At 34.3% G+C, this 14,583-nt stretch overlaps 1 protein-coding gene across 2 annotated transcripts in view; it reads right to left on the reverse strand.

Moving 5' to 3' along the window:
• The window catches only part of nos1apa (nitric oxide synthase 1 (neuronal) adaptor protein a), a 214,550-nt gene that overhangs the window by 91,353 nt on the left and 108,614 nt on the right, over positions 1-14,583 (reverse strand). For both annotated transcript variants that reach the window (XM_056460125.1, XM_056460126.1), the window contains exon 5: positions 7,824-7,932. In XM_056460125.1, the coding sequence (XP_056316100.1) occupies positions 7,824-7,932 (109 nt within the window). The remainder of the gene's footprint in view (positions 1-7,823; positions 7,933-14,583) is intronic.

The following is a 14,583-nucleotide window of genomic DNA, read 5'->3' on the forward strand; positions in this document are numbered from 1 at the left end:
TTTGCACTTGTTTGTCAGACGGCTCACCGGTCAGGTATACAGCCGTGCTAAAATATCAAGGGGAAAATCATCATAGCTTGTGTAGAATAGACCCAACTCGCAACCCAACTTTAAGAATAGATTAACGGCGATATTTTTTTTTTCTTTAATCGCCCGATAAGAGTCTTGCATTAACGCCTATAACGGCCCACCACTAATATATATATATATATATATACACAGTTCTTTTCCTCCCTATAATAAAGGAAAGGGAAATAAATACAATGGAATAAAAATATGAAACAAACTGTGCTTTAAGCATCTTCACTGTACAAAAAACTTTAATTAAAGCCACAAAAGTCAGTCAAGAGCAGATTTTCTCCTTTTGTTGTTTGACTAATGTTAAAAACAGTCGGCAGCAGGAATATTTGTGCACTGTCACTTTAAGAGCAGTGCGGTTGTGATGAATGGTTTCTCTTTCACATGTCTTTTGATTCTCAACTCATTTGTTTATTACACAAATGAGGGTTAATATGAATATCTTCACTAAACACCACATTTTGACACCTATTTGACCACTAAAGCGCTCACATTAAGATGACTTTAGATGTGTGTGCACGCTTAGCCTCAGAGACGAGCAGAGCAACAACAGCATGCGGTCTCATTGGTGCTTTTAAAAACATGAATGATTCGAATGTACATCAATGAATGAAGCGCATCCTGTGCTGCAAAAGTTTTATTACAGTAATTTTCACGTGAAACTGAGCTTTACAGAGCAACAAATGTGTACAACTGGAAAGGGGACGGTATATGATGCAATAATCGTTTATTCCAATTAATGCTTTTTCATAATCGTTAGAAGCCAAAATCGAAAACGAAACCGAATTTTGGATTAATTGCACAGCCCTACTGGACGTGTACTTTCAAATGCAGCAAATGGATGAGGTTTTCTTGATAATGTATGACATTACCATTTTTGTTCCTTCAATAAATCAGTCAGTCAATAAATTAGTCAGTCAATCAATCAGTTTTCTCCACTGCGTCTATCAGCTGTGATCGCCGTTGTCGTTTATTAGTGTCACTCATCGGTAGAGCCAGACAGGATTTGCGGGTATTTTTTAGCTAATTCTGCTGAGAATTTTGTAAAAAAATGTGGATTTATGCGGAATTATTTTGGGAGTATCATAACTAAAAACTTAATATATGAAATAAAAAATCTTTTCAACTTTTATTTAATGTTTACAATGCAATGCAAGTCTGTCATATAATTTATCTACTAAAAGACAGGAAATATTACTTTACAAACTGTATTGTTAATAAATCAAATAAATAGACTAAATGATGGGCTAAAAATCAGTGGAAATCTGCATATTTCTGCATATTTCTGCGTGCGCAGATTACGTGTAAGCCTACTCATCGGTGAACAGCGCCATAGCATTAGAGCCAATCACAGCCTTTTCCTTTGAGCGCGTGACCAATCATAGGTATTTAACAACTCGCTTGACAATGCTCAAAAGGCAAGTGGGATAATGTTTATATTTGTTTATTTGCTATAAATGCACTTGAGTTTTCTTTGATGCATTCAAAAATAGTGTTTTCTTTGAGCAGGTAATATTAAAGGTACAGTTCATTTATCTGACTGCTTGTATTAAAGGACAAAATTGTATTACAAATACACAGACTATAAATTATACTTTTTAGTGCAAGAATTGTTGTGCTCTGAAGTAAAATATAAAATTGTGTATGGAAAGCATCGTCAATGCACCGTGATGCACAGAGATATTGAATTGAACCGAGTTGATGGCATGATAATTGTAAATGAACCGAACCATGAGACCAGTGTAGGTTCACATCTCTAAAGTATCAGTATGCCTTGACTGATGAATGAGTTATGCATATTCTACTAACAAATGAAAGTAATTGTTTATGAAAACGTGTGAAAATTCTATTAATTTTATATATGCAGTTGCATTTAAATATCTTTAACAACACATATATTTGCCACATGGCTTGATATGTTACATTTCTAAGTAAAATATGTATATTTTCCCTCATCAGACAATTGTCTCCCAAGATCAAGCTTTAATCCATGCCAGTTTACTTAAGATGAGAGCTGTTTATAGTAGAAAAATCAACTTTAATTCTAACTGAAAGTTGCACTGATTTTCAGGTTTAACATTGTAAAATCAACTGTTTCATTGCAATCTTTTAAAATTGAAAGCAAATGAATGAATGGATGGAGAGATATTTTTTACAGACTGAAAGTTATAGTCAAAGTCTAACAAAAACTGAGCTCATAAACATTTTAAATTTCACAACAATTTCACATCAAAAGAAGAGTGAGGAAAGAAAGTTGTTGTGAAGATGGCTGTGAAAGGTCATAAATAGGCTAAAAAGCTCTGAAGTAGAGTCTGAGAACCAAACAAAAGCAATCAAACAAAAGAGAGATTCTGTGATATGACTCATACCTGCTCATTTGATTAATCATGACATCTTTTGATTCCCTTCCCACACTTTTAATTCACGCTGTGTTGATTGCCAGCAAATGCAAAAAGCAGGAATGCTGCCAACCATACAAGTAAAATTATTTATTAAGAACTAGAGATGCTCTAAATACGTGTGTATTAAGTGATTTCACATTTCATAGATCCCCCAAATGCAAGGAAGTAATAATCATATAAAAATAGGGTTGGAGGAAAAATAATTAAAATAATTGAATTTTTTAATCTAATTTTATTTTAAATAAACAAATAAAATAAAAATAAATGTCTCTTGTCTATATACAGTAGACAACATTTGAAGAGGATAAAAAAAAGTTTTTGAAAATCGTCCTAAAACAAGATTAGGTGCTGTTTAGTAGCTTTAGGACAACTTTAATAAAAGGTTTTGATCCACTGGAGATTAGGGCTGCACGATACTGGAAAAATTTGACATTGCAATATTTTATTTTGCTGCGATATATATTGCAATATGAATCCAATTTTATCAGATAGCTTCAATAGCTCTATTGGGAAATAATTCATTACTTTAGATTGATAGGGATTATTCTGGAAGATTATGGGGATTATTTTTCATTATTATTAAGAAGATAGAAGTGAAATATTTAACATCACAGTATTCAGGTGCAGAAATTGAATAATCAAATGTAAAATAACACAGTGGTCTTCATTGTATAAATAATTCAGCAAATACATCGTTATGAAGTTACAAAAAGTATAAATTCATATGCCTTAATAAATTAAACTCTCACTGTTGAACTGTGGCTCCTGGTAAACTATGATATCAACATTTAAACTCAACATTGCACTTCCTGAGATGTGAGTACTGCAGATGTGCACATTGTGATATTAATGCTGAAATCATATACTGTGCAGTCCTTCTTCAGATGTTGACTACTATATAGTTGCAATTACTTTTTTTGCAATCACTTCTTGGCATTGATCGGGGCCCCCTAATTCCCTGTGGGCCCTAACACCCCATTCACACGGGGCTTCAGCGTCAACGCTTGACAGAGGGCGTGTCTGAAGTTGGGGCTGACGCGATCGTCATAGCAGCGTCAGCCAATGAAATTAGTCAGCATTAAGCCACTGCCTGTGCTGGTGTATTTGCATACAGCGATCTGATTGGCTGATGCTTCCGTCGGCGCTTGAAAAGTTGAGCAAGTCTCAACTTCTGCAGCGAGCAAAGCCTCTAAAGCGGCGCCGACGGATCCACAATAAAGTTCAGCAATGCCTGACGTCACCCATTCAAAGTGAATGAGAAGTGTTGAAGCTGACGCCTTGTGTGAATGGGGCGTAAGCGTCTGCTTACCTCGCTTATTGGTTAAATCCGCCCCTGCTATCAATTAAAATCAAGAGTATTTAGAACAGAAAATCACAAAACTGCTTTAATAACAAACTGCATAATATTGCACAATGCCGGATGCTAATAAAAAAATCAAATAAATTATTTTAGCTGTTTGTTCAAACTAATTATATAAACGAGATAAATCAAGACAATTTCTGAAAGTTTTTTGGGGCAACTTAATTGTTTTATGTTTAATCTACTTAAAATTGTAAAAACAAAAAAGTTAACTTAATCCATTTGTGTTGGGACAACCTGAAGGAATTTTGTGGAGCCCAGCATGTTTTACAGTGTAATTATGATTACAGGGAAAAAAATATTCAAAGATGATTCCTTGGATTTACATTTTTTTTTCCATTGAGTGGTTGTAAACAATTTATTTGGTCTGAATTGAAACAAATTAAGTTGAACATTATTAAATTTAATTTGTTTGTTTAAATTTAACACAAATAAATTGTAACAGTTTTGCATGCAACACTTTTTTCAGTGTAATATCATTCTTGGTGTGAAAATAACTTAAAAACTTAAACAATGGATCAATTTGCCAACTAAGGAATAATCTAGAGCAAAAACAAAAACTGTCTATTCAACAAAGTGGTGAAGATCTGTTAACAGTAATACTGATGATGGCGAAAATGAAAGACAACCTTACACTGACTGTTTGAGTGTAGTGACAATAAAAGTCAAATGATCAACGCAGATCTATTCTCAATGTATTGATAGCACATATAAGCAGTTGATGTGAAATAACTCAGAGCGGCTCTATAATGAACAGAGATGCTGAAGACAAATGGGTCAGACAGGCCTCAAATAAGTGACTTTTTCCCCTCAAGAATCTTTGTTAAAACAAGAATTGTTCTTTCACCACGATTTAACCAATAGTCAATGTGACATTCCAATATTTATGATGAGAAGTATGTGGGTAATATTGAGTAAGAGTGCATACTGTATTTCAAAATTTCACAGGAAATGACTTCAGTGCTACTCTGTTTTAGTATCTCATTACAGCGTACTCCTTCTGTTTGCTGTATGCTGTTTGCAATTTCACATTCAAAGAAGACCAGGGAAAAAGACAAAGTTGTTTGAAGATGACTAGAAAGTTGTATTCAGATTAGTTAGTGTCTGTGATGTCTCTTGCCGTTTTTTGATGTGAAAAACCTGCTCAGACTTGCAAAATAAACAATGCACATTTCAGTTTCAGTGAGGAAAAAGCAATGCTAATTTGGATTTAAGTCTACCTTTACTGTTATATAATTTTTGTGATATTTAATGTTGATTTTCAATACAAGTCTATTTGTATGCTTTTTTTTCAGAATAATTATTGTTTCAAAGCAGCTTTACATTAATGTACTATCAAAATCAGAAAACGTAAGGAGTTGTGTAAAGGACAGACATGTTACTGTATATAAACATAGTTAACCTGCAGTTATAAAGTATATAATGTCCTTCCAAAAAAAGTGATGTCTATGTGTACGTTCAATGAATTCGTGTGTATGTGTTGTCATGCTTTCCTTACTGTTATGCTACTGTTATTAAGCATCAACTTTGGATTTGGAAATTAAATGATGAATTATGATTTTATCTATGCTGAATAACATAAAATTCATGAAAATAATCTAATCTTATTCAGTGCCTATAGCAGGGATGTCAAACTCAATTCCCGGAGGGCATCCCTGCACAGTCTAGTTCCAACCCTAATTAAACACAGCTGATCAAACTAATTAAGTCTTTCAGTCTTGTTAGAAACCTACAGGTAAGTGTGTTAAAGCAGGGCTGGAACTAAACTGTGCAGGGCTGCGGCCCTCCAGGAATTGAGTTTGACATCCCTAGCCTATTGACCTTATTCTTCAATGCGGAAGTGTGCGCGTTTTTGCGATTGTTTTAGAACTTCCGATTCAGCTGCCTATGGGAGAAATGACTAGGAATAATAAACGGCGGAAAACGGTCACACTACTTACTCTGCAAACAAGTGTTTGCATGACTATACAGAAAAAGTAGAATAATATAATAAGAAAATATCAGTTTGCAACACCAAGCAGCAAAACAAGCTGTTTTTAATGTTTAAAAATGAATGGAAGTGAATGAGACCGGAAGTCTCGAGCCAAAATGATTCAAATGGCCGCGCCCACTCGTACGCGGAGAATAAGGTGAACAGAAAACCATCATGATGCTGTGAAAACTATACCTTTACTCACATTACATGCTTCTTTCAAAAGACATTATGGATAAAGTTGTAGAAAGACACAGGTTATAAGAAGGCTACAAAACATTTCAAAAGTTATTTGGAATGTGATTTGATTTCAAACTCTATGAAAAATAAAGTAATTGTTTCAAAGGGGTAGTGTATGATGATTTTCTATAGGCACTGTAAATGGAATAAGCTGTATAATGAAAAATGTCACAGGATGAATTTGATGGATGAACTTATTTTTTGTGTACATGTGGACATAGCTTAAATTAAAAGTGGTTCAGTACACCAAAACTGAGATGTGGACTATTGTCTATCAATATTAAACAACAAAAATACAATAATTATGGTGGCTCGAGAAAGCCAACACACTGTTATACCACATAAACTTATTATTCTTCCGTCTTCTTCTTCTAAGACTAATTTCTATATGCATCTCCTCCTAGACCATACTACAACAACTCCAAACCTCCAAACTGATATGAGTCAGGATGCTATATTTTTTTCAACTGATCTGACTAACGGTTTTCTGAAAACTGACCTGGAAATTTTGGAAAAGTCCCATTGACTTAACATTGGACCAAACTTTATGACCTTATAACTTTGTGCCAGACTGTTATAAAGACTTACATTTGGGCTCATTTAACTTAGACTACCAATCTGCCAATCATTGATCACCTTTGAACTTACTAGCCACACCCTAGCAACCACTTACGGCACCTTAGCGATTGGACATACTAACAACAATACAATACTACCAACAAAACAAATGTATAAAATATCTGAATTACTCATATAAAAACATAAAACTAAACTAACCCATACAGTATAATGTTTAATCCTGATGATAGTTTGTCTCTGTGCATCAATTAGAGCATTTAAAAATTTTTTTAATAAACAAATCACTTGATATTTAGATCACAATAACGTTTACACTGCTTTTATTATTATTTTTTTTTTTTAAATTCACTAATACATTTAACAGTGAATTTCTGGCAAACTGCAACTCCAACTACTGCAGAGAATGTGACGTCTTGCATACAGTCATATAGTATTTGAATGTGGGATGTATAAGCACACTTTATTTCAAGTGTTGTTTTTTTTTCATACAATTCTAGTACAGTCTGTTCTCGAGGCCCCAGTTCCTTGTGTATACAAACTCGTGTGATAATGTGATGTGATGTGTCATTGTGACAACTAGAGCCGAGCATGAAATCCTCTATATTTATAGACTGTGTAGGCTCCAGCTTTTTTTCTTCACTGGAGAGAAAAGAAAATACACAAAATTTAGATTGCCATGGCATCAGAGATTAATTGGCAATATTAAAAATAAATATTTAAACCAGTCAAACGGTGAAAAACTGATTCACATCAAATCCTTTACAGAGGTGGTGGGCGTTTTTATACAGTTACTTAGCTTTTAAATGCGCCTCTGATTTAAATTCAATGCAGTGGCTTGAAAGGGATCAGAATTCGACAGCTTCAAGAACTAAAAGCACACGATGTCAGTGTATCATCTACATGTGCCGCTGCTGAATCATTGTGCTGCTCTGCATGCTAGACCGACTGAGAAGAAAAATATAGCTATTCTGAAAAGTGCACTTCAGTTTCATGGCCGAGGGCTGCTGTTCCCTTTTTCTGATGGGTTTTCTCAACTCTCTGCCCTGAAGTAAAATGAAAGAAGCACGCAAGGAGTGAAGGAACTGTCAGTAGCCTTCATTTTCTTGGAGCATCAATGATGGCATTCTTTTGTCATAGAAAAACCATCAGCATTCGATGTCCTGGCTAGAAAACATACTCAAGAGATGCTTACCTTTTTCTTCGATTTGAAGACGTTGCACCGAAATACATTGCTCTGGCCATCTCTCGCTATGTAACTGAAGATCTTCAAATCTTGGGAGTCGTGTGATACGTAGAATATCCTGTAAAGAATAAAAATAAATAAATACAATAAATGATGCTGTAATGTTCAGTTTCTGGCACAGTCCACTTTCTAAGCCCTAATAATTTTATTTTGCATATATATATATATATATATATATATATATATATATATATATATATATATATATATATATATATATATATATATATATATATATATATATATTTATATATATATATATATATATATATATATATATATATATATGTAGAGAGAGAGAGAGATTGGCTGATAGCCGTGCGATGTTCCCAATATAACAGCACTCGTACAGCCGCCTTACCCTTGTGTATTACATACATAGAGTGACAGCAGATCAATAAACTCACAGTTTGACAAATATTGTAGCTGTTGGACAACATAATGTACTTTTGAGGCTTTATCAGGTTAGAATGTAGTTGTTTAGATTGACACTATGCAGTTTATTTATAAGGATAGTGCCTATTTTAAATATTTATAATTTCGAAGATTCACCCCATTTGCGGCCATCAGCCTGTCATACTGAGCAGAGCAAAGACGGTTAACATTGTCCATCCACAAGATGGTGACAGAGACCGCATAATAAGCCCTTAAAGGAGAAAAACTTCAACTACAGCTGATCAAAACATTTTTAATCTGGTAAGTGACATTTAATCTCTCTCTTTTGTATGTTGTAGTGTTGTATTTTTTTCATAGCAATTGTAGTGTATTGAGTGTGAGATGGGACTTGCATATCAGGAATGTATGTATTTTGTGTTGGCCACTCTTTGTATAACCCTAAGTTACGTTTTGGTTGGTCATCTGTTTGTTTCCAATGAGTCTCCTGTTTTAGTGTTTGTGTTGCTTTAGCTCTTTCGTGTTATTTATATCCCGATTGCAACAGAAAAATATTGGGAAATGTCTCTAGACTGATGGCATTTCATGCCGTTCAGCCTTAAAATCTTAAAATGTGAGCAAACGTCAGCTGCAGATGTGAAAGAATGGTGGAAGAAAGTAGTTTCTCATACAAAAAGATTTTTAGACTCTCCGTGTTTGATTTTCTTTTTAATATACACGATTATGCCATTGAACTATTGTATAAACGCAATATCACACTTGTAAAAACACAGAGTCTCATAATTCTTTTGTATGAGGAACTACTTTCTTCCACCATTCATTCACATCTGCAGCTGACGTCAGAATAGCAGAAACCGTTGCGAGTTCACAAACGTCACTTTAAGATTAAAAGGCTGACTGGCATGAAATCTACAGAGATTACCCAGTATTTCTCTATAGTAATCCGATCACAACAATTAACCCCGAAAAAGCTGTGGCATAAATACAGCACTACAAAATACAAAAGACAGAATTTCACTTACCTGATTTATAATGATTTGTTCAGCTGTAGTTTGAAACCTCCTCTCAGAAAATGCATTTTTTTTACCTAAGCACTTATTACGCTGTCTCTGTCGATATCTGTGGCGGAATGTCAATACGCTAAATCCGATGCTCCGAAAGTATAAATATTTTAAAATAAGCACTATCCTTATAAATAAACTGCATAGTTGCAATCTAAACAACTACATTCTCGACTAAAAAAATTCTCAAAAGGTCATTATGTTGCCCAACAGCAGCAATATTTGTCAAACTGTAGAGTGTCCTCTGTTTGTCGCTGTATGTTGGCGGAGTAATACACAAGGGTGAATTGGCGGTACGAGTGCTGTTATTTGCAGAATATAGCACGGCTATCAGCCAATCAGATTCAAGAACCATACAGAACTGTTGTATATATAAAACTCTAAATATCAAGTATTTCAACAACAATAAACATTTAAATAAATTTTCTACTGAAGAAAAAAACACAAACAGTATATACAGTAAAACTGGTATAGGTATAGTATCATCTTTTTGTCTATATTGTTTCCTTATTTATCTAAACACATTTTAAACCTCATTTAAAAAAAAAAGTTAATAGTTCACCTTCTTTAGGTGAATTAGTCTAACTTGCTAAATGTTTGTTCAGACAAAAATGATGAGAGATTCAGTGGAACTTTATGAACATAAATAAATAAAGGCATTTGAAAAGGGTTTTAATGGACAACATATTAACAGTAACATTTGAGACACAGCTAAAAGCTTTTATTCCTTTATTTTTTTTGTCACATATTGGTTCAAACAACCACAGTGCACCCTTTTACCAAGAATCCATTAACATTGTGTGGAAAGGACATTCAAAAATGACCTTTGGCTGTATATTTTGGTAGGGTGTCAAAACAAGAATGGTGCTTGTAGTGCAGCAAACAATCTGGCATCAATATGAGTCACAATAATATTAAGTTCTATAGTGACACTCTGTGAGTACATTTACCACAGGGCTAATAGAACTCATGAACAAACAGCAATGCAGAGTGTAAAACACTACATAAACCAAAAGATAAATAATGAACATGCAAATCCGGATCAATTTCCTTTTCAAGAGAGTAGAGGACAATACAGCTGTCACAAGGCATTGAGGAAAATCCTGCACTAAATCTCAAATGCCTCACTGCAGATGAATAAAACAAATTGATGTCGATTGCAACGTGTTTCACACTCTTCCACAGAGAGCCTCACAAAAAAGTAAAATAGCCAAAAAAAAAAGATAGACAAATAGCTAGTTTGCTATAAACAACATGACACATTCAGAAAAGACAAGCTGGTTTGGTGCGTGATGAATTGGTGAGGTACTTTTTCATTTAGCTATTCACTAAATACTGAAAGACCAAAATAACAACGTCAGATGGTTTGTCAGAGAGTGAATAAATCTGAGAAGCAGAAATGAAACATAAGTCCATATCGATCAATGTTTGGCTCCTGTAGTAGGAGGGGCTTCATTCGCCATATTGACGTTACACTTTTTCCCATTTAAAACTATACAAGTGACATGTCTTGTGTATTCTATAGTCTTTGATACATCTCACTCACTCCTTTGTAAAAAAAAATAATAATAAAAAATGCTCTCTACCACTTCAACTTAAAAGATTGTCATTTAACAAGGAATGAGCAAACATCTATAAGGCTACAGAGAGTGATAAGAAAAGAGAAACATTCAGTGAGTGGCAGTTGTGCGAGTGAAAATGTCTTGATACCGACTGGTTTGAGCTGACAACAGTCACTCACTTTTTACAATCAAGACATTCAACCTTAAAGACCACACTCCTGCCACTCAGGTCAGCTTATTACAGCTGGCTACACACATGCTCACCAAAATTGGACAATAGAAGACAATCTGAGTATTGTTGCTAACCATTTCCAAAGCCTTCTTGATTACAGTGTGTCCATCTAGTGATGGCTTTTTCAAGCAGGATAACATGCCACATCACAAAGCTCCTTAACTGGTTTCTTGAACATGACAATGAGTTTACTAAACTCAAATGGCCTTCACAGCCACCAGATTCAAATCCAATAGAGCACCACTGGGGTGTGCTAGTATGGGAGATTTTCATCATGGTTGTGCAGCAAACAAATCTGCAGCAGAACTGTGATACCAATATGAAACGAAATCTCTGATGAATGTTTCCAGTACCTTCTTGAGTCTATGCCAAGAAAAAAAATAAGGTAGATCTGACTGCAAAAAGGGTCCAACCCCTATCCTTGTGCATTGAAATAAAAAGGCTGGTGGTGAGTGTTTAATTCAATGTCGTTTGTTAGATTTACCGTTTGTTAGATTTACAAGCAGTCTCTCTGTATTTTCTCCATTATTTTTCAGCTAAACTCAACAGCTTAATTGAAGTTAAAATGTTTCAAGTATTTCATTTTAACCCTGACACTCCGGCTTAAAAAAACTGTTCTTTCAAAGGTGATAAAAATCACAGATGTGTGACGAAGCGGCCAAAAACATTCACCAGACACTTGTGTACATAGTTCTGCAAACAGAATGCAATAACACAGAAGGTCCTGAGGTCAAATAAAAGTGGTTATTTGTTTTGTTATGTATTGTTTATAAATGAATTAAAGTAATGAATTAAATGATTTTTTTGTTCATTAAAATTACATCTGCAGGAGCCCCCTTAAAATGCAATAAAGACAACAACTCCCATGATTCCACAAAGTCACTAGCTATGTTTCCATCCATCTATTTTTATGCGCATTTTGTATATGTGGATAAAAAAAAAAACCACAGTTGATGGAAACACCAAGACACGCATACATTTTAAAAATGCGCATAAAAATCATATATGAATAACAGAGTAGGATAAAATTGTTATTTAATAAGAAAAGATGCACATAAACTACGATGGAAACACTTTTACCAAACAAATTCCAGTATGTGCATTAAAAACGGTCATGTGATTTTGTTATACGAGATCATGTGATGATAAAAATGTGCGTGAATGGACAAACCAGCAGGTTGAGCACATTCTTAAACCTCTGAAATGCTGTTTTGGTCATTCTAAAACATTTGAACCATTTCAGTTTTAGTGTTATTATAATGATAATAACCTCCAGAACTGTCAAGAGCTCCTCTCATGGCTTCAAACACCCTCACGCGTTCCTTGCATGTCATTTATTAAATAAAGTCATTTATTGAATAAAGAAAAGATTCACGCAGCTTCTCCTGCAGCAAATTCTGTTTTTACTGTTGATATTTACCGCCAGTTAATTAGGAAGTGATGATTTTGTTCTCTTTGACCCATTGGATGGAAACGCTGTTTTATTTGAACATCTGTTATGCGGTATTCCAGCTTTGCACATAAATTGAATTCACATCTTTGTATGGAAACATACTGGGTCATCAAACTTTGACTTTGTTTGTTGTGAATGCATCTCCACTAGCAGTAGAAATTACTGTGCCTTTAAAAAATGTACTCATAGAAGTTGATCCTGCATTCCAAATAAAAAAATAATAATAAAAATAAAAAACACAGTGACATTTATCATTAAATGTTTGTAAACTTAAAATTTTATTTAATTCGTCAGTTTTTTAAATGTATTTTGCCAGACTCCTTATAATCAATCCGAATCTGTTAAAATCGAACACTACTATATTTAATCAGTTAAAAGATATGATTATGGTAAAAATATATCTGTAGAAAAAGCCAGATCCAATTAGCATAATTCGATGAGATTGGTTTACTTAATATTCAGGAAAAAATATAAACAGTTCCATATTCCACACAATAGATGTGCATGTGACATGATTGACCACAGCTGGTCTCCCATCTACAATCATTAGTTAGCCAATCAGATTAATCCAAATTCACTATAAGTAGCCTAGCAAAAACTACTCCCTTACCTTCGTTTTCCGAAGAAACCCCACCATCCACCACTTCTCCCCCTTTCCTCTTTTACCACGGGGAGCTCTCGAGAACCACCTGATCTCGTTCTCCCCTTACATGCTCTATCGACCAGGTTGGACCCCTGGGCTCAATTATCTCCTAGCTCAGTGTTCTCTCCCAGGACAGCATGCCAAACCTACTAACATTTCTCAAACAATATCCAAGTGTGAACTCCTGAATAAAAAGTAGGGCTGCACGATATTTGAAATATCTGACATTGCGATATTTTGTTTTGCTGCGATACCTGTAGCAATATGAATATGATTTTAGCAGCTGATTTGAATAGCTTTATTTGGAAAGACTTCATTAAATTAGATCCACCGAGGTGATCAATTTTTTTTCTCTGTAGTGCATCTGCATAAATTAAATATATCAGTTTAAATGCTCAGCGTCATTTTATGCTGTTAAGCTGCAACAATTTTCGGGGAGACCCTCCTCCACCCCAGCTCCCCCCCGTCTTAGATCTGCTATGGGGGTTACATATATATTATGTTTGCAGCAGCAGCGTGTTTTATTCTCAGATGGCATGTCTGTGTATATATGGGCAGTACCAGGTCTCACTACAGAAGCAGCAGCAACAGCGAAGCAAATCTATACCGCCAATACCAAATACATCAACATTGCCATATAAATATTCATTATCATACTAAATAACGAGTGTTCATGACAGGAATATAAATACTACAGAGCAAAAATAAAAATGAAATAAACAGTGTTTATAATTTTCCGTGGAGTCTAACAGTATTCAGGTACAGAAATTGAACAATCAGACATAAAATACCATGGTCATCATTGTATAAATTATTTAAAAATAATAATGTTATCTTTTAATGTTTATTAAATTATCTAATCCTGTGATGTGACTATTGTGTATACACACATTGTGATGTCGAAGCTCAAATGATTTATCGTTCATCCCATATGAAGCATTTAAAACACATCGGATGCATTGATATTATTACATAAACCTTATTCCTATTTGGTTCATTTATAATTAACTAACAAATCTCAATCACATATAGTTTATTAGTTCAATTATGTTAAAAGTATATTATCAAAAATGGATGAAAATTGTATATGCAATCAGAATACATGCATCTTATTTGTTGGGCCTAAATCTTTTTTTTGCCACAAACACAACACCATATTTTAGAATTACAATGCAAGGCCAGCCACAGGGAAAACAAGCTCATTTCTCTGTGAATAATATACCAGCTATACATCACAAACCGCCAATTAACAGAGACATTACAAAACAGATACTATATTGATCGGACCACTAAAGAGCAAGAGCAAATTGACCTTGTGATAAAAGCCTGACTTTGAGGAAATTTCTTTCTAAAGCTCACAAATGT

This window comes from Danio aesculapii, chromosome 6, assembly GCF_903798145.1.
Source record: "Danio aesculapii chromosome 6, fDanAes4.1, whole genome shotgun sequence".
In the NCBI taxonomy this organism is placed as follows: Eukaryota; Metazoa; Chordata; class Actinopteri; order Cypriniformes; family Danionidae; genus Danio; species Danio aesculapii.